Source organism: Galeopterus variegatus, unplaced genomic scaffold, assembly GCF_000696425.1.
Source record: "Galeopterus variegatus unplaced genomic scaffold, G_variegatus-3.0.2 Scaffold391, whole genome shotgun sequence".
Taxonomy (NCBI): Eukaryota; Metazoa; Chordata; class Mammalia; order Dermoptera; family Cynocephalidae; genus Galeopterus; species Galeopterus variegatus.
This window is the reverse complement of record NW_007726502.1, coordinates 613,125-636,296: the sequence shown is the minus strand read 5'-3', so window position 1 is coordinate 636,296 and position 23,172 is coordinate 613,125. Positions and strand designations below refer to the sequence as shown.

Below are 23,172 nucleotides of genomic sequence, written 5' to 3'. Positions count from 1 at the left end.
CTCATATTTTAATTTGGGGAGAATTGACATTTTAATTATATGAAGTCTTCCCACAGAGCGACATATCTATCCATTTGCTCAGATTTTGTTTTACGTCCTTCATAAGATTTCATAGTTTTCTTTATATATACAGGTTCTGTGCCTTTCTAGTTAAATTTATTCCTAAGCATTTTCTTTTTATTGCTATTATGATTGGAATATTTTTCCCATTTCTATTTCTACTTCTATTTCGTTCTGCAACAGAATGGAGAAAAGCTATTGATGTTGTGTGTATGTATCTAGGAACAGAGCACTTAAACGGAGGCGTGGGGAAGAAATGTAATTTTATTTCCTTATAACTTTATAAACTTTATCTTAAGCTTTCTTTGTACCAGGTGGAAGACATTCAGTCCCATCTGGCTTCTCTCAGCCTTTTTCCCAGGTAGATTTAAGTTCCGTGGAGTTTACCTAGTGCCAGGAGGAAGAGGGCACTGAGTACTCATCACCACCTGTCTCAGCTGGCATCCCCTGAGATGCCCATGGTCTCACTGGGTCCTGTTTCTTGTCCTCACTGGTCTGTGCTGCATGGCCCCTCTCTCCCACCCAAAGTCTCTATCTCTATGTATATTTTGAGCACACACCTCTCTCTCTCTCTCTCTCTCTCTCTCCCCCTCCCCTTCTCTTTCTCCCCCTCTCCTACAAGTCCCTCTTTCTAAGGGATCTGCAGCATCTTCTCTTTGTTTCTCCTTGTCCTCCTTCCTCTCCAAGTCTGGGTAATCTTTTCTAGTCTCATTATTTAGTCTCAAATCTAAGTTCATACCCTGAGTTCTTAGAAAACTCAAAAACTTCAATTTTTTTTTCTTTTTCTGCTTCTTCATCCCTTCACTGAGGCAATACATTTAAAGCAGTCTTGTTTGAATGGGAGAAGGGCTATCAGGGGAAAAGAAAGCAGCTCTGGAGAAGAAAAACAGGTTAATATTTCAACATAGGATCCCACCAGACAAACAGGCATGGGGGGAAAAACTGGAGGGAATATGACAATGAATGTTAACAGAGGTGCTCTGCTTCCGGCAGATGGAACCATGAATGAATTTTTTCTTATTTATATTTTTCTGAATTTTACAAAGTTTCTAGAATACATACTTCTTTTATCATCACACACACACACACACACACACACACACACACACACCAATTTATTCCAGTTCATTTGTAGTTCATATTCTATGCAAGCCAAATTTATTGCATGAGAAATGATTACGAATCCAAGCATAAGTAACAAACACAACGTACATTCCAAAATAAATGTACAGTACACAAAATATAAAACATAAAGGAGAGTTCATTTACATGCTCAGTAGCTTGGGTTAGTTTCTAAAGTGGCAAGCGATCATTTTCGTCATGAAGTTGGGACTACTGTGCAATTTGGGGATATTGGAGCAGCTGAGCATGTGGGTGAAACCAAGTAAACCAAAAGCATCAGGAGGTACATATTTCTAAAAGAGGTTTTGGTGTCTTGAGACAGTTGGGGTTTCTATGGCTACATTTGATGGAAATGTGATCAGAGGGTGTCCTAGATGAAGTATATAAAAGCAGAGCCTGAGACAGGGATTCTTGCTCCAGTGACGTGCTGGGAAGAGCTCTCCAGAAGGGGAATGAGAGGAACAGGTGAGGCAGGAGAAGGAGCCAGGTAAAGAAAGGAGACTGGCTTCAGCCTGATCCCATGGGGACTTCTGCAGCATAAATTCTTCCACAAAGTTGGTTCCACATTGATGCAAAGGGGCCAGTCTTTTGTAGTCCTATGTCACTTGGTCACAGGCAGGGTAGGCACTAGGCTGCTCCAGTCAGCCAAGGGCAATTCTGTAGAGAAGCAGGCACCTGTGAGCCCTTAACAACCCACCCTTGGAGCAGCTGGGGGATAGAGGCATGAGTCGGGCAAGAATCACTTGGGAGAGCTGATTGCAGCAAGTATTTAGTGTGCAGGAGCAGGTGTCAGTGAAGTGCACAGTGAGCGTAGAGTAGGGGTGAAGTCAAGGGCGAGAGTAGAGTGAAACGAGAAGAATGAGGAGGGGAGAGGGTCATCCAGTCACTGACTCCAGGTGGCTTGACCTCAGATCTTCCTCTTTCCCCTCCACTGCTGTGCTTCTGAGAGCAGCGGTACCTCTCACAAGCAACTACTCCACCACTTAAGACAGAATAAAGAATCTGCTATGTAGTCTTAGCTATAAATCTGTGGTAAGCACACTGGAAAAGATATACTGTTCATCTGCCCAACTTCTCTTTGGAGGGTCATCCATCCCTTCTCAAGTCCATGGACTGTAAATGGGACTGATCCCACCCCCATGCAGGTGAGCATGTGACCCGGGCCTGGCCAATCGGAGTATTCTAGCCCATTAGCCTCAGTGATTGGTTCAGGGATAGACACATGACCCAAGCCAGACCAATCGGAATCATACCAGAGACTTTGGCTTGAGCCCCTCTAAGCACTCATGCTCCACTTGGCTGCAGTTTCTGGCTGGCTGTGTACTCAGTCACATGAGCTGCCCTGCCCCTGTGGGCATCTGAGTGTCCATGCCTGCCTCATCCAGAGCAAGAAACTAATCAAGGAGAGTTAAATAAGTTGTGGTACTAGAGAACAGCAGGGCATTTTGCTTAAGAGTGTGGGCTCTGGAATCAAACCATGTGGTCTTGAATCTTGTCTCCACCACCTATTTGGTCACTGAGGGCATTTTGCTTAAACTCTCTCAGCCTCAGTTTCCTCCTCTGTTAAACAGAGGTAATAATAGTTTCTTTCGTTTGGAGGTTCAGAGGATTATGTAAGATAATTCTAAAGATTACACTTTTATTGGTGGTGTGATTGTCATTGTTGTGGTTTTATTATTATCCCAGAGGAAGCCAAAAGGGACTGCATCTGAAGAGAGAGGGGCACCACATCCCCTGAAACTTGGGGAAAGGAAGTAAGGGTGGGTATGGCTGTAGATGAGCTTCTAGCTAGAGGTGAGAGAGGAAGAAATTTAAAGGATATCATGTACGATGGGCTCACTTTGATTAAAATGTAGGAAGACTTGAGGGCCGGCCAGTGGCGCACTCGGAAGAGTGCGGGGCTGGGAGCGCAGCGCCGCTCCCGCCACGGGTTTGGATCCTATATAGGACTGGCCGGTGCACTCACTGGCTGAAACCACACCAAGGGTTGCAATCCCCTTACCGGTCACGAAAAAGACAAAAAAAAAAAAAAAAATGTAGGAAGACTTGAGGGCCGGCCCGTGGCGCACTCGGGAGAGGGCGGGGCTGGGAGCGCAGCGCCGCTCCCGCCACGGGTTTGGATCCTATATAGGACTGGCCGGTGTGCTCACTGGCTGAAACCACACCAAGGGTTGCAATCCCCTTACCGGTCACGAAAAAGACAAAAAAAAAAAAAAAAATGTAGGAAGACTTGAGCATTGTCATGGGTTTAGAAGAGTCAGACTCTAAGGGGAATGGGGGAGTGTTGAGAGAGTTGACCAAGTAGAGTAATCACTGGGTAGACTGGCTGAGGTTTACAGACCTTGGAATAGGAGCAAAGAAGATGGTTGGTAGCACTTTTTCCAGAATGGGGTTTTTTTGGGTTGGAGAGGCAGGGCAAGGAAATTGAGATCACTGATTGCAGTGGATACTGTTGCTGGCCTGGCCAGATCCCCTTCGCAGGGCCAGGCACCCACTCCCCAACTGCTGAGAGTGAGCTGTTAAGGGCTCACAGCTGCCCCTTCTGCAGAGAATTGCCCTTAGCTGCTGAGAGTTGCTTTGCCTGGGAGATCATACCCCACCCCCTGGGACAGGCCAGTGGCCAATGACTGACAGACTGGGGAGCATTAGGACTGTGGGATCAGGTTGAAGTGAGTCTCCAGCTGAGACCCTATCCTGCTCTAGTCCTCCTCTCCATCGGCCCCCTGCTCTATCCGGCTTCCCTCTCCTTTCTCTCCTCTGGAGAGCATCATCCCAATAAATTACCCTCACAAAAATGGAAACCCATCCTAAGACAGGGGTATAGCTCAGATGGTCAGCTGGGATGTCCGAACTGGATAAGAATCAGGAAGGGGCTGACAGAGCGGGAGAGAGATCAAGGGAAAGAAGCTATCACATGGGTCAGGGAAGAGGTATAGGGAGAATGAGGGGTGACACAGCTGCGAGGATAGGAGGCTGCAGTTGGAGAAAGGGAAATTGGAGGTAAAGCAGTTCAGGGTGTGACAAGGTCCAACACATGGATATGCAGTGGTGGTGTGGAGGACAAGGTCTCTACAGAGGTTCAGTCACTGAACTGAGAGGCCAGAATGCTGGCTAGGCTGTCCCTGTGGACACTGGAGACACCAATGACAATGGCAGGATTCAGGGTGGAGATGAAGGCTCTAGGCCAGCTACCAAGCAAGCCTTCAGTGACTGTGGGCCGTGACCAGGAGGGCCAAGGACGACAAAAGGAAAGGGAGTAGGTAACAGCCTGTCTGCAGTACCCTCATATCAGCAGGCATTTTTACACAAAGATGAAGGAGAAATAAATGAGCCTAAACTTGAAAACAGAATGGACCCTTCCTGCCAGGATCCTGCACACCCTCCCTGGACCAAGTCGGGGAGGTCTGCCTGGAGCATGGCCGGTTATTGCCTAGCGGGGCACCCTTCCACGTGGTATTGTCTGATACCCACAGCAAAGGAATCTATAAGCTTCACGAACACAGGGATCCTGTTCACCAGGCTGGCCTATAATAGGTCGTGATAAATATTCATTGAATGAATGACTGAATCCATCAATTAATCTATATTTCATAATAGCGCAGCGGAGGCCACTAGTGCAGTATAAAGAGCACAGCTTTGCGGTCGGACAGATCTGAATTTCGATCCCAGTTCTGAGCCTCAGCTCCTACATCGGTAAAGCTGCCCAGAGGAAATGAGCTCCTGATCAATCCGCCCAGTACTCGGCACGTGGTAAGTTCTCCATAAATGGCCTCGGTTAGTAAAAGCCCTTCCCCAGGAGAGCTCAGAGCTGTCCCTGCGGGGTGACTAGGTGGAAGACGCAGCATGAGGGACGCGGACATGAGTGGAAGGGACGGGCGGGAGCAGCAGAGATCTGTAGACTGAGGTCGCGCCCAAGCCTCTGCGTCCCCAACTGGCCCAGCCCGGGGCGGAGTCTCCTCTGGGTCGGGCGGAGGCAGTGCCGTCCCCTGGAGGCACCAAGGGACCCAGCCAACCGTGAGGCTGCCCACAGCTCTTGCCCATGGCAAGCGCGACGCGGGGGTCTGGGCATTGGCCCCTGCTCGGGCTCCTGCTCCGGCTCGCGGCGCTGCTCGGGACTCTCGGGCCACAGGTGAGAACCCGGGGGGACGCAAAACCTCTGAAGTCGAGTCCGCAGGGCAACGGGGGCGCCTCTTCCTCCTTCGGCCCGGATCACCCCAGGTCGGTCCCTGGCGAGGGAAAACCTCCCAGGTCCGGGGAACACACCTGGCTGGGGAGACGTGCCAGCGTGGAAAGGTGCAGGTAGACCCAGCACCCCCCTTTCTTCTGCCGCCCTGGGGGCGGGGGGGAGGAGGAGCCTGGGGGAGGGGCAGGAAAGCCAGGCCTCTTAAAACTTCTGGGGATCTCGGTTTCCTTTGAAAAAGTGATCAACTTAAGAGCCCTCTGCGAAGAAATGCGCCAACGCACCAGCTGTACAGACAATTTCAGGGGTGCATCCCTCTTACCTATGACTGGACCCCAGGTTCAGAACCTCTGGGACAAAGGAGCCAGAGGTGTGGGGATTTGATCTAACCCTGCTTGGAGGAGAAAGGAGTCTTAGAGAAATGCAGCCAAACGACCAATGCAGCCAAGCGCCCAGCCTAGAAACCAGTTGTCCAGCCCCCATGGAGCTAAAGGGATCCTGATAGAGTGAGGCACCCCCATTCCCCCTTTCCAGCCCCTGGTCCATCCCATGGTTGCCAGGTAAGAATGTGGGCCCAGTATAGCCAGATGGGCTGTTCTCAGAACAATCAAAAATGAGAAAATCTAGAAATCTGGATTTTTTTAAAAAGTGAAATCTACCAATTAAAAAAATTGGCAGTTAATTAAAAACAAATTTTTAAACCCTGTCATGGTTGAACAAAATTCAGTTGTGGGCAACCAGTCTGCAGCGTCTTCTCTAGACCATTCTCCCTCCTATCATGTCACAGATGACAAAATTGAGGCCCAGAAAAGAGGGGAACTAGAAAGCAGTGCAATCTTGGAGCACGATGTGGCCTTTGCAGGGGTGCGGCTGGGCCACCCGGATGTTACTGCTCTGAGCTCAGCCTCACCCTGTTTACTCAAGGAGGGGTAGAGCAGGTGAGCTAGCCCAGCAGGGGCCAGGTGTAAGGGGAGCTCCAGTCCAATCTCTGTGACCACCCCCAGTCTGGCTTCAGGGGTCCGGCTGGAACTTGGCACCAAAAGCAGCTGGGCTAGTTTGGGGAGGCAGAAAGGGTCATCCCAAAAGAGGCAGAAATTGTGGCAAAGGAGAAAGAATCAGAGAGGAGGCAGCTCAAGTCACAGATTAGCCATTCATTGTCTGTTTGGCTTTAGACCAATTACCTAACCTTCCTGAGCCTCAATCTCCTCACCTGTACATGGGGAGACTAATAGTCTCCAATCCCATAGGGAGGCTATAAGCATCAAGAAGTCATTGTGTAAAGGCCTCAGTCTTCTTTGGAAAAACCAGAAGGAATTGAGGGGAGGGAGAGGAAGTGGGAATTAGACACGCGGAAACCAGAGCACCCTTCCCACCACTGAACCCCTCAGCTCCCACTGTAACCTCTCTCCAGGGTCAAGGAGGTAATTGGTGGAGCCAGCGGCTTCCCCAGTCATCCTTCCACCCCTTCTCTGTTCCCCTCTGGTGAAGGGGAGTCACAGCCAGCCCTGCCTGGAGTGGGCAAAGAGTAGTTCCAGGCCACTCAGAAAGCTGACTTTGTTTCCCACCACAGGTCCAGACCCTCAGGCTGGAGAGCCTCCTGCTGGTGTCCACCTTGGATGGCAGTCTCCATGCACTGGACAAGCAGACAGGGGACTTGAAGTGGACACTGAAGGATGGTGAGCAGCGGACACCCATGCCTCCCTCCCTGGGCCCCAAGTTTGATGGGGGGGTCACTGTGGCATAGAGGATCCAACAAGCCAGTGCCTCCAGGCAGCTTCACCACTTACCAGCTGTGTGGGCTTGGGAAAGTCACTTTGCCTCTCTGAGCCTCAATGTCCTCACCCGTAAAATGGGGCAAAGTGTAACAACCCTACCTCACAGAGTTCTTGAGAAGATGACATTACATTCGTGTCACATGCTGGGCTTGGTGTCTGGCACACAATGAATATGAGCTATGCTTTTCATTGGACAGTCTGGAAGGGGCTACTCATGCTCTGTGTCACTATTTCTGCAGATCCCATCATCCAAGGACCAATGTATGTCACAGAGTAAGTGAACCTGGGACCTTTTAAAGAGGGGGCAGCTGGGAAATGGGGGAGCCCTAGTTGTCTGGAGAGAGTTCCAGGGGGCAGGTGTTAGAAGTAAGGGAAGAGAAATGGGTCTGGATGTGATATGGGGGAGGAGCTCCAAGGTATTTCCTAAAAGTTGGAACCTATTACCTCCAACTTTTCAGCTTTTTGCTAGCTAAAAAATTGGAGGTAGTGGGGGCCTCATGCAACCAGGAGGCATGCACTCTACCTTGACTGTGTTTCTACTCCACAGAATGGCCTTTCTCTCAGACCCAGCTGATGGCAGTCTGTACGTCTTGGGGACCCAAAAACAACAGGGATTAATGGTGTGTTTCCTACAGTGCTTAGGGATGGGTGGAGCACTGAGGGGTGAAGGGACAGTATGAGCAGTAACTGGGCGTCCTGCAGAGGATGCGAGTCAGGGCTCTGAGTGCATTATGGGAAGCCTCTCTGGAGGGGCCAGATGTGCAGAGAGCTCTGGCTGTGTCTGCAGAGCAGGCTGACTGTCAGGCCTCTGAGGGTACTGCAGGGGCTTCTCCCTAACTCTGAGGGTTTTAAAGGAAATCTATGTACAGTTAGTTTTCACTAAATAACAAATTGCCCAAAAACTCAAGGGCTGAAAACGCAAACAATTTATTCAAGTCAAAATTTGGTGGGATGACCATTTAGGCTGGGCCCAGCTGGGAGGTTCTTCTGCTGGTCTTGGTTGAGCTTGCTCATGCATCTGTGATCAGCTGCTGGTCAGCCAGTTGGCTCTGTTTCTGAAAGTTGATTGGTAGTTGGCTGGCTTTTGACAGGGGCAACTGGGCCATATGCCTCTCATCCTCTAGCAGGCAATCCTGGGCTTGTTCATATGGTGTCAACAAGGGGCCCAAATGGAGCAAGAGTGGGCAAGCCCAATGCACAAGCACTTTTCAGGCTTCTGCTTGTATCACATTTGCTAATATCTCATCAGCCAAAGCAAGACACATGGCCAAGCCCAGGGTCCAGGGGAGAAGAAACAGACTGTCTTTTTGCAAGAGGAGCTGAAGAGTCACCTTGCAAAGGGACATGCAGAGGAGGAATCTGTGGCCATTTTTGCAATCTGCCACAACAGGACTCTGATGGGGGCTTATTGGACATGGCTCTGGATTTATCACAGGGTATGGGGTAGAATGTGCTTTGTCAGAATTCAGACCATTCCATCAGAAGCCTGCCAGCAAGGTCTTAAGTATGTGATTTAGGAAGCTGAATTGATAAGAAATTTTAGTGCGTAATTCAGGCCAGGTCCTAGCAGCAAACACGCAGCACACTCGAAGGGTTGTGTAGTTTGAAAGGGTTTTATCAAAGGGATTGCTTACAAAGATGAGGGCAGAGTGTAGGAAACCACCAGGGATAGTGTAGTATCCAATGGCTCACAACAGTGGGGTGCCATTATCAGCCCTAAGCCTGGAGGGTGGGAGGGAGCAGTTACCACTTCCTGGAGCCAAAGGGAGCTGTACAAAATGGCAGCTGAGGCCTTTGGTGGAGGGATACAACCAACCCATGGTGACTCTGTGGAGAGGAAACCAGAGTTTCCCTGATCATGCATACCCTGATCTCACTCTGTCCCAATTATCCAAGCCCAACGGGAAGCCAGGGTGCAGTGCACCCACTCATGCATTCCAGACAAGACTGACTCTGGAGAGAGAGCAGGGTGGAGAAGGGTGCATTTCCACTCATAGCCAACTCCGGGTCATGGTCTCCTTTGTTCTGGAAGAGCTAGAGCTCCTCAGCCTCTCTGAGTCTCTTATGACTGTTGACAGTCTCCGTGTGTGTTTTTGAAGAGGTCGTCAGGTAGCAATCACGTTTATCACGTGGCACGTTAGCACTGGGTGTGGGATTTTCATAGTTCCTCATGAGGCTGTACTGCAAAGTGGTTAAGCGTGCTGGCTCTGGAGCCTGACTGCTTGGGTTCAAGGCCTGTCTCTGCCACTTACTAGCTGTGTGATATTAGCCAAGTTACTTAGCCTCTCTGAACCCCAGCTTTCTCACCTGGAAGACGGAAATGATAACAATGGTACCTAATGATTAGGTTGCTATGGAAATGGGTTAACCTTAAAAGGGTGCCTGACACAGAGAGCAATGTAGGTATTTCCACTCTTACTCATTCCTGGAACTTTTCCCTTTCCTTAGAAACTTCCATTCACCATCCCTGAGCTGGTTCATGCCTCTCCCTGTCGCAGTTCTGATGGGGTCTTCTACACAGGTAAGCATCTCTTCAGCATGTGGATCCAGGCCCAGCCAGCAAGGACAGGGACTTAGGTTAGCTGGGACTGGGGCCAGGGAGTGGGCCAGCTAGGAACAGAAGTGACAGGATACATGCTGTCTCCCATGCCATCTTGAAAGCTGGTGCTCTTTCCACCTCCACAGGCCGGAAGCAGGATGCCTGGTTTGTGGTGGACCCTGAGTCGGGGGAAACCCAGACAACACTGACCACAGACGGTCCCTCTATTCCCCGCCTCTACATTGGCCGAACACGTGAGTCAGGCCCCAGCTGCTCCACAAGCTCTGGGCAGCCCCCTCTTTTGCTTTGCCCAGGCTGGCAATTGCTATCTGAGTTGAATCCAGGCCACCCAGTCAATTTGTTAGTCATAAACAAACATTCCACTGAGCTCTGAACAGGTGCTGGAGATATAGGAGTAAGCCAGATGGCCCTGGTCTCTGCCATTGTGATGCTCACAGACTTCTGGGCCTCCAGGCCAGGAGCTCAGGAAGCCCCCACTCCCACAAGACAAACAGCCCCTGGGGTTGGGGGGAGTATCCCATGGTCATTCCTGGTAACCTTGCTTCTGGGGATCCTCAGAGTACACAGTCACCATGCATGACCCGAGAGCCCCAGCTCTGCGCTGGAACACCACCTACCGCCGCTACACGGCACTCCCCACGGATGGCTCACCTGGGAAATGTGAGTGCCACCTTTCTCTGGCCCCACCTTGGAGCGAGGTGCCCAACTCAGGGAACCCTGAGTGACCAGGTCCCACTCATATTCTAACCACCTGACCTCCTCAGGGACCCCATATTCTGAATGACACAGCCCTGACAGCTTACCTTTAGTGACTCCCTCAACACCCAGACTGACCCTTGTATACCCTGAGCAATCACTCAGCATCCTAACTCTTCTGTACTCCAGTGACCCCAGACAGGTAACCCTGGCTGACTCCCCACATCCTGAGTGATCTCTGTCAAGAGACCTGGACTGACTCACACACCTGAGTCACGTTTGGATGACCCTGACTGTTCCCCTCCTGTTCAAAGTGACCCCATGAACTCTGACTGACCTTCCCATGTCCTGATAACCTTCCAAGTGATGTTACCTCACCTTGACACACCTGAATGGCCCCCCAGATGGCCCACCCTAAGGGCAGTGCCCCCACCCCAGATGCTCTCAGGTGCCTCCCATGAGAGCCCTCTGACCACATCTCCCTAGCCACCTTTCTTGGCAGACATGAGCCACCTGACATCTTGTGGGATGGGCCTGCTTCTCACTGTGGACCCACGAAGTGGGATGGTGCTGTGGACACAGGACCTGGGTGTCCCCGTGATGGGCGTCTATGCCTGGCAGCAGGATGGCCTGCGCCAGCTGCCCCACTTCACACTGGCTCGGGACACGCTGCACTTCCTCGCCCTCCGCTGGGGCCACATCCGACTACCTGCCTCGGGCCCCCAGGACACAGCCTCCCACTTCTCTGCCTTGGACACCCAGCTGCTGTAGGTGCCCATGCCTGGGGCCTGGGGAGGGGCCTCTAGAAGTGTTGCAGTCTGGGCCCAATGGCCAGGTGTGATGTTCAGCCATGACACACCAGGACAGCTGAACCACCTGCCGACATATTTCAAACTGGTCATTTACCAAACTGGTTGTAAATAACCAGTGCCCTGCACCCCCCCATCCACCCAAGTGCTCCGCAGACCCCCTGGATAGCCCTACTGTTCAGAATTGATAGGGTAAAATCTGACCTATGAGGGGGTCTCCAGGTCTCAACCTGTTCTGATTGGTAGGTGCTGTGCCTTATTGATTGTTAAATACTCTAAACATCACCTTTACTTGTAGCACCTAACACCTTAGTGTCCCCATCTTGGGGAACCAGGAGACAGTGGGAGAATCAGGGATTGTCCACGTACTCAATTGGTCCCACAGACATTAATTGAAAGCTTACTGTGTGCCAGTCACTTGCTAGGCTCTGGGAGTTCGGCAGTAAATAATACAGCCATTGTACCTCCTACAGAAATCAGTCTAGTGGGAGAGACAGACGTGTAAAGAGGCCATCATAATATGGTGTGATAAAGAATGAGATGAGAGAGGTACAGGGTGCCACCGGGATGTGTAGGAGGGAAGCAGTCCAAACTGGGGCAGGAAGCAGTCATGGAAAGCTTCCTGGTGGACACATATCTAAGTCGAAACCCAAAGGATAAATAGGAAATGAAAGAGAGAGAGAGAGAGAATGGAATCTGAAGAACAGTATGAAACTAAATAAGGCTGGAACATAGATCTGAGCAATGAGTAATGTCTGAGACTGTACATTAAAGCAGGAATCTTGTAGGATCATTTCAAAGGTTTGGACATTTTCTCTTAAGACTAAGGAGAAATCCATAGAGGATTTTAAGCAAGGATCTGATTATATTTTAATTTCAGAAAGATGACTGGTTGCAGTGTGAAGAATATCGTAGACTGATACAGGGAAGAAATGAACACTTACAGAATACTGTTAGTTCAGGCAAGAAATGAAGATACTTTGGATTGGATTGGAAACCCTAGAGACAGAAATAAGTAGAGGGTAAGAGATATTAAGAGGAAAATCCAGTAAGAATTTGGTGATTAAGGAGTTTGGTGATTGTGAGCAAAGAGTCAAGGGTCATGCTTGGGTTTCTAGAAGCACATGGCTCTGTCATCTTCAGAGGTAGGGATGGCTGGCGGTTGGTTCAGTTGGTTAGAGCACAGCCTTGTAACACCAAGATCAAGGGTTTGGATCCCCGTACTGGCCAGCCACCAAACAACAACAACAACAAAAAGAGGTAGGAAGCACTAGAGGAGGGAGAGAAAGAAGAAGGAGGAGGTGAGGAATGAGGTGATGAATTCAGCTTTAGAAAAAAATTGGGGGTGGTGGCTGGTCAGTATGGGAATCTGAACCCTTGACCTTATTGTTACCAGCACCACACTCTCCTAAGTGAGCTGCCCAGCCAGCCCAGATTTAGAAAATTGAGCTCTTAAAAGAGGTCTAGGCTAGACATAGATTTAGAAATCATAACTGTAGAGTTTGTATCAGTTAGGTTTTGCTGCATAACTAGCCACCCCAAAACTTAGAGCCAAAAAACTTAGAGACAAAAACATATTTATTATTTTTCAAGATTTTGTGGGTTATCCGGATGGTTTTTCTGGTCTCTGCAGTCAGCCGGTGATTTGGTTGAGCCTGGACGATCTAGGATATTGTCACTCTGCTATCTCATAGTTGGTATCACATAGAATTTGGGGTCATCACATAGAAGGGTTTGTCTGTGCTCCATGAGGCCACTCATGCCCCAGAAGACTAGCTGTAGTTTCTTCACACAGTGGTCTCAGGGCCCCAAAGAACAACACAAGAAGATGAGCCCCAGTGCATGAGCACTTTTAAACCTCTGCTTGTGTCACATCTGCCGTTATCTCACTGGTCAAAAAATGTTACATGGCTGAGTGCAGAGTCAACGTGGAAGGAGACTCTACAGGGGCATGGATCCGGTGGTAACTGAAACTACCACTCACCATCATTCATCCTTCTCTTCTTTTTCCTCTCTCCCTCTAGGATGACGCTGTATGTGGGCAAGGATGAAGCTGGCTTCTATGTCTCTAAAGCACTGGTCCATGCAGGAGTGGCCCTGGTGGTGAGAAGGGGTCTCTGAGTGGCCTGAAAAGAGGGGATGGGGCAGTAGAGGCGCCTCCCTCACTCATGGCTCTCCATCTCCTGCTATAGCCTCGTGGACTGAGCCTGGCCCCCAAAGATGGCCCCACCACAGAGGAGGTGACGCTCCAAGTCTCAGGGGAGCGAAAGGGCTCCCCCAGCACTGCTGTCAGATACCCCTCCGGCAGCGTGGCCCTCCCTAGCCAGTGGCTGCTCATTGGTGAGGTCCCCTGGCTCAAATTTGGAGTACATGAAGATAAAGGACCTAAGAGCTCAGCTTCTGAGCTAGAAGGCTGAGGTCACCTTCAGCCCACTGACTTTTGACCTGCCCTATAGGACACCATGAGCTACCCCCAGTCCTGCACACCACCATGCTGAGGGTCCATCCCACCCCAGGGAGTGGGACTGCTGAGACAAGACCCCCAGAGAACACCCACACCCCATCCCTCTTCTTGGAGGTCAGTGCTGGAAGGGCAGGGGGTGGGGGTACCCAGCAGGTGCGTGGACAACCCTTTCACTTTTTCCTCAGGCCTCTAGGAATAACATTTGGAGGTGGGCCAATTGACCTCACGCAATTTCCCAGTAGACATTTTTTCAGTTGCTGCCAGAAATGTGTTAGAAGTGTCAAAAATGTATTGGCTACCTAAACTGTAAAACATAGGTCACAGTTTTCTATATTCATCTTCAGTGTAAAAATCATAAAATATTCATCAAATGAGAAATTGAAAACAGAACAACTAAAAGCTTGCTCTCCTGGGAGAGGGTTGGGTAAGAATCACTAGTAAGTAGTTCAAGGTTAGAAGGAACAGCCATGACCTAGGGAAATAATTCTCAAATCTGATTGCTCACCAGAATCACCAAGTTTAGAATCTCTGGATGTGGGTATATGTATTTTTAAGTGACACCCCATGAGATGCTGGTCATCTGCTAGGGTTGGAAAATCACTCTTGGGCACCACGATGTTTCAGCACCACGGACAGCGCCACATTTCCCACTATGTGCAGACCACTCACCAGCCCTTTAGCTAAGCTCAGCCCTGTACTGGGTGATGAAGAAGGGTTAGGAGCTCCACGGTGTGAGGCAGTGCCAAGAGCAAAAGCCCGTTTGTCCCCAGCTCCTGAGCCTGAGCCGGGAGAAACCTTGGGACCTGGAGCTGCATCCTGAAGAGAAAAGCCCAGACTCTTTTGCAGGGCTGGGCCCCCAAGACCTGCTGGCAGCTAGCCTCACTGCTGTCCTCCTGGGAGGGTGGATTCTCTTCCTGATGAGGCAGGTAAGCCCATCATCCTGACCTCAGGTCCATCTTAGTGTCTTCCTAGGGGGCACTCTGCCCCTCCCCACTGAGATCATTCAGCAACTTTCTCCCTCACCCAGCTCCGACCTTGCCACTGCCTTCCCCCAGCATCTCCTCAAGCCCCTGCTGTTTACTGTGCTCTGTAAGTTCATGCTCCAGTGTGAGGCCATCTCAGGCAAGATGCTGGGCCCATCATGGGCCAGGGCCTGGCCGAGGATGAGCTGTCTTAGGTCCTCGTGTTGCAGCAGCAGCATCTGGTGGAGAAGCAGCCACAGACCCCCCTGGCAGCTGCAGGCCCTCCGCACATCTCACAGGATGCTCAGTCCCAGCCTTTGGGGACCACCGCACAGGGCCAGAAGAGGCTCCAAAGCCCCTCAGAGCAAGACCAGCCAGTAGATGACCCTGAAGGTGAGCACGAACGAACAAGACAGGGCAGAGTCAAGGACAGAGAAAAGGGAGGGGCAGGTGAAGCTCCAGATTCAGTTTATTAGAACACTATAGTAGGGCAGTTAAGCCTAAATGAGTTAATAAGAGAATCTCTTGAATAGTTCCTGTTATGTAGTTGAGTACTTTAGAAGCGTCTGCTATCATTATTCTTATTATTTTCGGGGACTCTGGATGTAGATAGAACTGGGTATGGATCTAATTTCACTGTCTGTTAACTTTGACAGGTTGCTTAATTCCTCTGAGCTTCAGTTTTCTCACCTGTCAAGTGGGAAAAATGACACCCACCTAATTACATCACCACACTGTAAGACGTTACCACCATAGTTATTATTACATCATATCTCGGTGATGTTATTGATATTTGTGCTAAGATAATATTGTATTTGTGAACAATACTAGTAAGTGACCTAGGTACAATTTGGTACCTTTTCCCCTCTTTAGGGCTTTTTATTTTTTTAAACATTGCTCTTGTCTTTTCTCAATTTAGTCCTGTAGAAAAAGCCTTTCCAAGCTTCCTATGCTTCCTGTGGGATGCTCCTGGGCTCTCCACATGGCTTATCGGCCAGCCCAGGCCATCTCTCCTGCTTCTTCAGCTCTGGTGTTGGCACCTCGTGGTCACTGTTCAAACCACTACTTCATGCCTCAGCCCCACCCCACTGTCACCTTACTCCGACTGATGTCCCCACACTTGGCTTGATGCCTCAGGTCTGTCCCCAGCATTCACCTTTGTGTTCACTGTGCCTCAGCTGAGAGGAAAGCAGGTCCTCCTCCTCAGGGGTCAGCTCTTTTAGAGGGCCCCACAGCAGAGATACCTGAGCCCTGAGGTGTTGAAGTTCTTGTCATTTTACTGGCCCAGGGTGGGTCTGAGTAATACTCACCCCATCATGCCCCAAAACATTCATGTCCCTGGACCTCCTGACTCTGGAGCAAGTCTGGTTTGTCTTTTCCTGGACAACCTGGACTCTGTCTTTTCCTGAGTTGATTCTCGTCAAAGAGCCCTTTGATTCCTCCTTGCCATTTTCATCAGCTGCCCCTCACTACCACAGTTCACTAGACCCCAGTTATTAAAATGAGTGAAATTCCTTCCCCAGGAGTCTCCTCAATTCCCATCTAAGCCAGTCGATAGCCCCCTCTCAAGGGAGGGGGATGCAGGAAGAGAAAAGAGGGCATTGAATCCCAGATGTGGCCCAGCCAGGACACCTAGTTATATGAAATGCCAAAAATTCTTTATCACCATGAGAAAAGAATTAGAACAATATCAGTGCTTTAGGACAAGAGTCCAAGTAAATAAAATATTTAGTTAGATCCTGGTATCCTTGTTACTAAATTCTGTGGTAACGATTTCTATATAATACTGGATTTCCTCTATCATTTAAAGAAAACCCTCTATTTCTTTGACTTTCTTTGTTTAAAGTGCTAATAAACTCTTTGCTTTGGCACTTTCATGACCCCTAGGCAGAGCCTAGGGAAAACAGATAATTACTAGGCAGGGTGATAAATTCTGTGATGTGGGGTCATATAGAGACTACGGGAACACAGAGGAGGGGCACGTAACCCAGACTTGGGAAATACAAGGTGTCCTAGAAGTGACATTTAAGCCAGGATTCCAAGGAGGGAAGGAATTATCCAAGTGAGTAGAGAGGAGTGGGGCAGGTACATCCCAGGCAGTGCAAACAGCACAAGCAGAAATTAAGAGATGAGAGAAAGCAGGGAACATATTCTAGAAATGGAAAGTAGGATTGCAAACTCACACTCATGGACAGGCCAGGTGGGTAAAGTAAATGAATGAAGCAACTCTGTAGGAGAGAGAATAGGGAGCAGGGAGACTGTGGCAAACTGGGGGACAGCTGCCCTTGTGAGCGTGCTGCAGTGGCTATGGCTGTCTTGCTTAGCACTGCAACCCATCGACACAGAACCTGGCTCAGTGAACATCTGTGAAATCGGTGATGGCACTAGGCACTGGAGATGCATTCTAAAACAGCAGTTGTCGTTAGCTCAGTTGGGTAGAGCACAGCCTTATGACACCAAGGTCATGGTTTCGGATCCCCCATGCTGGCCAGCCATAAAAAAAAAAAAAAGAAAAGAAAAGAAAAGAAAGAAAGAAAGAAAAAAGAAAGCAGCACTTCTCATAAATAAATATGGAAAGAATAGGCGACGAGCAGGTGTGAGGAAAAGGCAGAGCTGGTTAACAGCCTGGTATTTGCCCATCCTAGGCAGAGTTCAGTGTACCAAAATCTTGGCTTTACCCAGGGAGAGCCAGAACTGTGGCTGATGGCAGAAAAGCTGCAAAAACCACTCCACAAAAGCCCTCCAGCATCAGCTCCTTGCAGCAGCCTCTAACGTGTTCATAGGACACCTATGCCCAGCTCAGGAACTCTGATCATGGAAATCTTGGTTGTCTTATATTGGAGGGAGAGACATTCCTCGTAGACTTCACATCCTTCTCTTATTAAACTTACCCAGATTCATCTACATGTGCTTGGCTTGGCATCCTTCAGGACACTGACTGCACCATGTGTTCAACAACAAGTACATGCAATCAAGCCTGCACCAGAGCACACATTAATATAGTACTTACTGGGCACGGTTCTAAACACTTTGCACCTATTACCTCTTATGATATTCACAACACTCTTGTGAGGTGGATACTGTAATAGTGCACCTTTTATGGGACAGGAACTGAAGACAGAAAGGTTTAGTGACACCTCCCACCCCCACCCTAGGCTCACAAAAGTAGTAAGTGGCAGGTCAGGGGCTCAAATGCTCGTCAGATGGCTCCAGCGTATGATCTTGATCTATGGGAGATGGTCCCCTCTTTGAACACTGCAGACACCTATGAAAGAATGTGACCTGATTTTACAGGCTCCCCAACCTGTCTACAAAAAGCAGCAACATTCGTCAGGTACTTAGGATTTGCAAAGTTCATTCTGACTGTGTGCTACTTTCCCCTGACATGACAACTTTTGATTGCTTTAGCACTTGACTCCTGCATGTGCTGGACTCCACCATAATGATGCAGAAGGCTGAGCTAAGTGATGGCAAATACCTATGTGTGCAAATGGAGCCTCTGCCAGCTCATTATTTCTGCAAAATCTTCGTGGCCATAAGTCTGGCCTCTATCTAGTATTGAGGGTGCTCTGGAACATCTAACCCAGCAAACTCTTAGCAACTGTTTACCCCATGCCAACTGCATGGAGAATGGAGAAGGCAGACATGCAAGAGACTAGAAACCCAGCAGAACCCAACAAGTGGTACAAAGGGGCCCGGAAGGGTGGCCCTCCCCTGGAGTCAGATGAGCAGGGCTCCTTCAAAGAGGTTTTCAAGCAACTCTGTCCCTGCTTTCTGAGCCACCTGTCTCTCTTACATGTGGTGATGTGCTTCCAGCAAGGCTGTATAACCCATCCACTCGTGAGAGTCCAGTGTATGCCAATTTAGGTTGCTGCCTGCATCCTGCCGACAGATGAGAGTGAACATTTAAGCAAATAATTCACAGCCATACTGAGGCATGGCTTGGTGCTCTTCTCACTGATCCCTAGGGCTGATTCTCATTTGCTTTTCCTAGAATTGATTGAAGCCTGCAGCTCTTCCTAGTAGAGTGCCCTCAGGGCCACCGTGCTGCATAGCTCTGCGGCCACCATATGCATTTAGCTGTGTGGACAGTGCCCCTGGAGCACAACCTGACCAGATGTGCCTGGGTCAGAATGAAAAGTCTCTCACAGGCTACCCAAAGGGAAAAGTAGTGACTGTCCAAACCCAAAGACCTTTACCCGCCTGCGCCAAGCTCAGCCATCTTAATGGGAAACCAAGTCCTTCTCGGCGCTCTCTGCTGCCCTAGAACAAACGCTGGGGATCTAAGCATCCAAATGCCTGCTGCTTGCCCCTGCTGTCTGGGACTGTGCTCACTCACATCATGCTTCCAGCTGCTAAAATTCACCTTCCTGTTTGAAGCCGATTCAACCTCAATTAAAAGGATTTCGCTACACTAGTGAAGGTGGAGAGAATGACAGAGGACATAGAGGAAGGAAAGCTGTGGAAGATGCCAGAAGAGGGAGACAGATAAACAAGGATCATATAGCAAACATCACCTTACTCTTTCTCTCCATGTATTCAGTTAGTCCTCACAATAGTACACTGTGGGATCATTAACATTTGCTCTGCTTTACAGCTGAGGAAACTGAGGGCACAGTGGTTAGGTAACTTGCCTAAGCACACGCGAGTAAGTGGCAGCGTCAGGCACTGGACCAGGAAGGCTAGCACCTGGGTCCTTGCTCTCACCCACTGCACCAGGTTGAGCATGGAAGGGTGGAAGTCCAGAGAAAGGTCAAGGTGGCAGGGACGCATCTGGACAAGGTGTGGATGGCAAAAGTGGGTAGAAGAGTGGTGGCTATGGGTCTCTGAGATGCTGCACTCCTCTCCCGTAGCTGAGCAGCTCACTGTAGTGGGGAAGATTTCCTTCAATCCCAAGGATGTGCTGGGCCGTGGGGCCAGTGGGACTTTTGTTTTTCGGTGAGTGGCAGCCAGGAGCCAGTCTGGCACTGTCCCTTGGAGAACCATTCTTTCAAAAACTCCCCGAGGTGGGTACAGGTTGGTCCCTCGCCCACCAGTTCCTACCTTTTCCTTTATCTGCTCTTTCTGAATGTTCCACCCTCCCAGTGGACAGTTTGAGGGGCGGGCTGTGGCTGTCAAGCGGCTCCTGTGTGAATGCTTCAGCCTGGTTCGGCGGGAGGTCCAGCTGCTGCAAGAGTCTGACAGGCACCCCAATGTGCTCCGCTACTTCTGCACCGAGCGGGGACCCCAGTTCCACTACATTGCCCTGGAGCTCTGCCAGGCCTCACTGCAGGAGGTGAGTTGGGAGGTCAGGGAGGACCGGGTGGGGTGGCAGGGAGGTCCTAGGCTGGATAGTGACACTTTGCCCCTGCTGCCGCTCAGTACATGGAAAACCCCGACCTGGAGCACTGGGGTCTGGAGCCTGAGATGGTGCTACAGCAGCTGATGTCTGGCCTGGCCCACCTGCATTCCTTACACATAGGTACCCACACCCCTGCCTTCAGCTACCATCCTCAATCCCCTGCAATCAGCAGTCAGCTCCCTCTCTGTTCCTCTCCCTGCCACAGTGCACCGGGACCTGAAGCCGGGCAACATTCTCATCACTGGGCCTGACAGCCAGGGCCAAGGCAGGGTGGTCCTCTCAGACTTCGGCCTGTGCAAGAAGCTCTCTGCTGGCCGCCATAGCTTCAGTCTCCGCTCAGGCATCCCTGGCACGGAAGGCTGGATGGCCCCCGAGCTCCTACGGCTCCTGCCCCCAGACAGCCCTGTGAGTCTTCCCACCAAGCTGCCCAGGCAGATAACCACCCCAGGCCACAGGAATCCCCCCCCCCGTCCCAGTTCCCCTCCAGATGAGGCTCTGTGCCACTTGCTGTGACATTGAGCCACTCCTCTGAGCTTCCATTTCTTCATCTGTAAAGTGGGATAATCTCCCATCTTAACTAGAGCAGTGGTTCTCAATCAGGGACTATTTTGCCACCCAGGGGACATTAGGCTATGTCTGGAGACATTTTTAGTCATCGTGACTTGGGAGGGAAATGCTACTGGCATCTGGTGGGTGGAGGCCAGAGACTCTGCTAAACACCCTACAATGCACAGGACAGCCCCTGACAACAAGGAATTATCTGCACCAAAATGTCAACAGTGCTGAGGTTGAGAAACCCGAGCTACAAAATGATTTTCAATCCTCACTGTGCTTTACAATCCTTAGGGAGTTTTTTAAAAAAAAGATGCCCAGGCCCCACACCTAGTAGTTCTGACCTAATTAGCCTGGGGTAGTGCCCCAGGGCAATTTCAATGTGGAGCCAGGGCTGAGACCCACCGGTTTGGAGGGTTTGGGGAGCAACACGTGAGCAGTAAGTATAGTGGAAGCACAGAGCAGTGTCCGACCCCTACAGACACTTGAGTTTGGAGCCCCAAGATTATGACTTTTGAGTCATAGTGCGTGGGTAGAAGATGAAGTCACAGGCATAGATGACAGTAACACAAAAGGACAGTCACTAAGCAAAGCCACTCCCACTCCTAAAGTCGAAGTGGTGACCTGGAGGTCCAAGGATGAAATGCACTGATGTTATGAGCCTGTATAGTTTATTTTCAAATTTGGGAAATTCCACACAAAAATCTGAATTTCTGGATTCTCTTGGAAAATCAGCTCTGCCACCCTACAGAGTCCTCTGGTGACAACCAGCTGGAGCTAAGGACCAGCTTCTCCTGTGGACAGGACCCGTACCCAGTCACCACGGTGCTCACTGTCTCTTGTTGCCTCATGCCTGGCCAGCTTTACTCAGCTGTGCCTGCCTATTCCCTGCAGGAATGGAGTTTGGAAACCTGAACTAGAGGCTCTTTATTTCAGATGAAACACATGGGCCCCCTTTAATGGTGCAGAAGGGAGGGGATCTAGAACCGAGGAGGTGCTGCCCAGGAAGCATTCTGGAGCTCTGGGGTCAGCCAGGGGAGAAGTTAGCCAGGCCGCCTTCCTGGAAGCAGAGACTTCTCTTTCACGCCCATCTCTCTGGCCCCCAGACCAGCGCAGTGGACATCTTCTCTGCAGGCTGCGTGTTCTACTACGTGCTTTCTGGAGGCAGCCACCCCTTCGGAGAGAGTCTGTATCGCCAGGCAAACATCCTCATGGGGGCTCCCTGTCTGGCTCACCTGGAGGAAGAGGCCCACGGTGAGAGAGATGGGGCTGGCAGAGCAGGGAGGGAGAAGGGCGTGAGGCTGGGCGGGCCTGAAGCTGTCCCTCCCCATCTTCCTCCAGACAAGCTCCTTGCCCGGGACCTGGTGGAAGCCATGCTGAGCCCGCTGCCGCAGGCGCGCCCCTCTGCTCACCAGGTGCTGGTCCACCCCTTCTTTTGGAGCAGAGCCAAACAGCTCCAGTTCTTCCAGGTCAGAGGGAAATCTTGGGAATGACCCCTAAAAGTCCCAAGTTTGTGTCAGGAGCAACAGGACGTAAGGTTGGCTGGGGGAAACAGGAAGCGCTACCTGTTCCAGGCAGCCTGGCTCTTATCTGAACCAGAGGGGAGTCTGGACCCATAAACTCTACCATTTCAGCACTCCACGGTCTGCTCATGACCAGCTTCCCCAGCCCTGCTGCCCTCTGTGTGGGAACAGACCCCATTTCTTCCCACCTGAATTGTCACCCATGCTATGCCTATGCCCAGACAGCACATTCCACTTCTGACCTTGAGAAAGGGACACTGTGCCTCTGAGCCTGTTTGTTCACCTGTAGAATGGGGACAGCAGTACTACCTCCTCAGCTGGAGGTAAATAACATGGAGGCGTGGCACAGAGAAGCCATACTCCCCAAGGACACAATCCTTATCGTCCTAAACCAAGAAGCTCTGGGCTTCACTCCTCTATGACGCACAACACACACCTGGCCTCGTGGCCACTGGTACCGGTTATGAGGCTCAGGAGCTCTGTGGGATCCTAGGATGTCAGTGACTGGCTAGAGAAGGAGTCTGAGCAGGGGCCCCTGGTGACGGCACTGGAGGCAGGAGGCCACATGGTGGTCCGGGACAACTGGCACAGACACATCTCCGTACCACTGCAGACAGGTAGGGGCCACACTCAGGGTGGACCTGGGAGGCTGAGGGGAGCCCAGTGGGGACAGCTTTGTCACCAACTTCCCTGCCCACAGATCTGAGAAGGTTCCGGTCATATAAGGGGACATCCGTGAGAGACCTGCTCCGTGCTATGAGGAACAAGGTGCGTTCCAGGGCCTGGGTGGGGCCTGGACATGGGGAAGGCTTGGCCACAGCTGAGCCGGGGCTCTGTGCTCTGCCACCCACAGAAGCACCACTACAGAGAGCTCCCGACCAACGTGCAGCAGACGCTGGGTCAGGTCCCTGACAGCTTCATCCAGTACTTCACAGACCGCTTCCCACGGCTGCTCCTCCACACGCACAAGGCCATGAGGAGCTGCTCCTCTGAAAGCCTCTTCCTCCCCTACTACCCAACAGCCTCAGAGGCCAGGGAGCCATGCGCAGGGGCCGCAGGGAGCTGAGGTGGGCTGGGGGCCCTGGAGGCGGCCTCCACGACAGCCAGCCGAGGACTTGCACCAGAAAA

The 23,172-nt window shown here is 50.8% G+C and overlaps 1 protein-coding gene across 1 annotated transcript; it reads left to right on the top strand.

Annotated features, from left to right (window-relative positions):
* Window positions 1-5,221: 5,221 nt before the first annotated feature.
* On the top strand, window positions 5,222-23,110 carry ERN2 (endoplasmic reticulum to nucleus signaling 2). Its single transcript, XM_008568272.1, has 22 exons — window positions 5,222-5,311; window positions 6,933-7,038; window positions 7,377-7,410; window positions 7,685-7,757; window positions 9,586-9,658; window positions 9,823-9,930; window positions 10,256-10,357; window positions 10,896-11,160; window positions 13,227-13,305; window positions 13,395-13,542; window positions 13,659-13,780; window positions 14,437-14,592; window positions 14,859-15,021; window positions 19,482-19,566; window positions 19,714-19,903; window positions 19,990-20,089; window positions 20,175-20,374; window positions 21,628-21,775; window positions 21,863-21,990; window positions 22,538-22,661; window positions 22,745-22,812; window positions 22,898-23,110. Exons 1-22 carry the CDS (start codon window positions 5,222-5,224, stop codon window positions 23,108-23,110), a joined length of 2,775 nt encoding a protein of 924 aa, XP_008566494.1.
* Window positions 23,111-23,172: the final 62 nt, after the last annotated feature.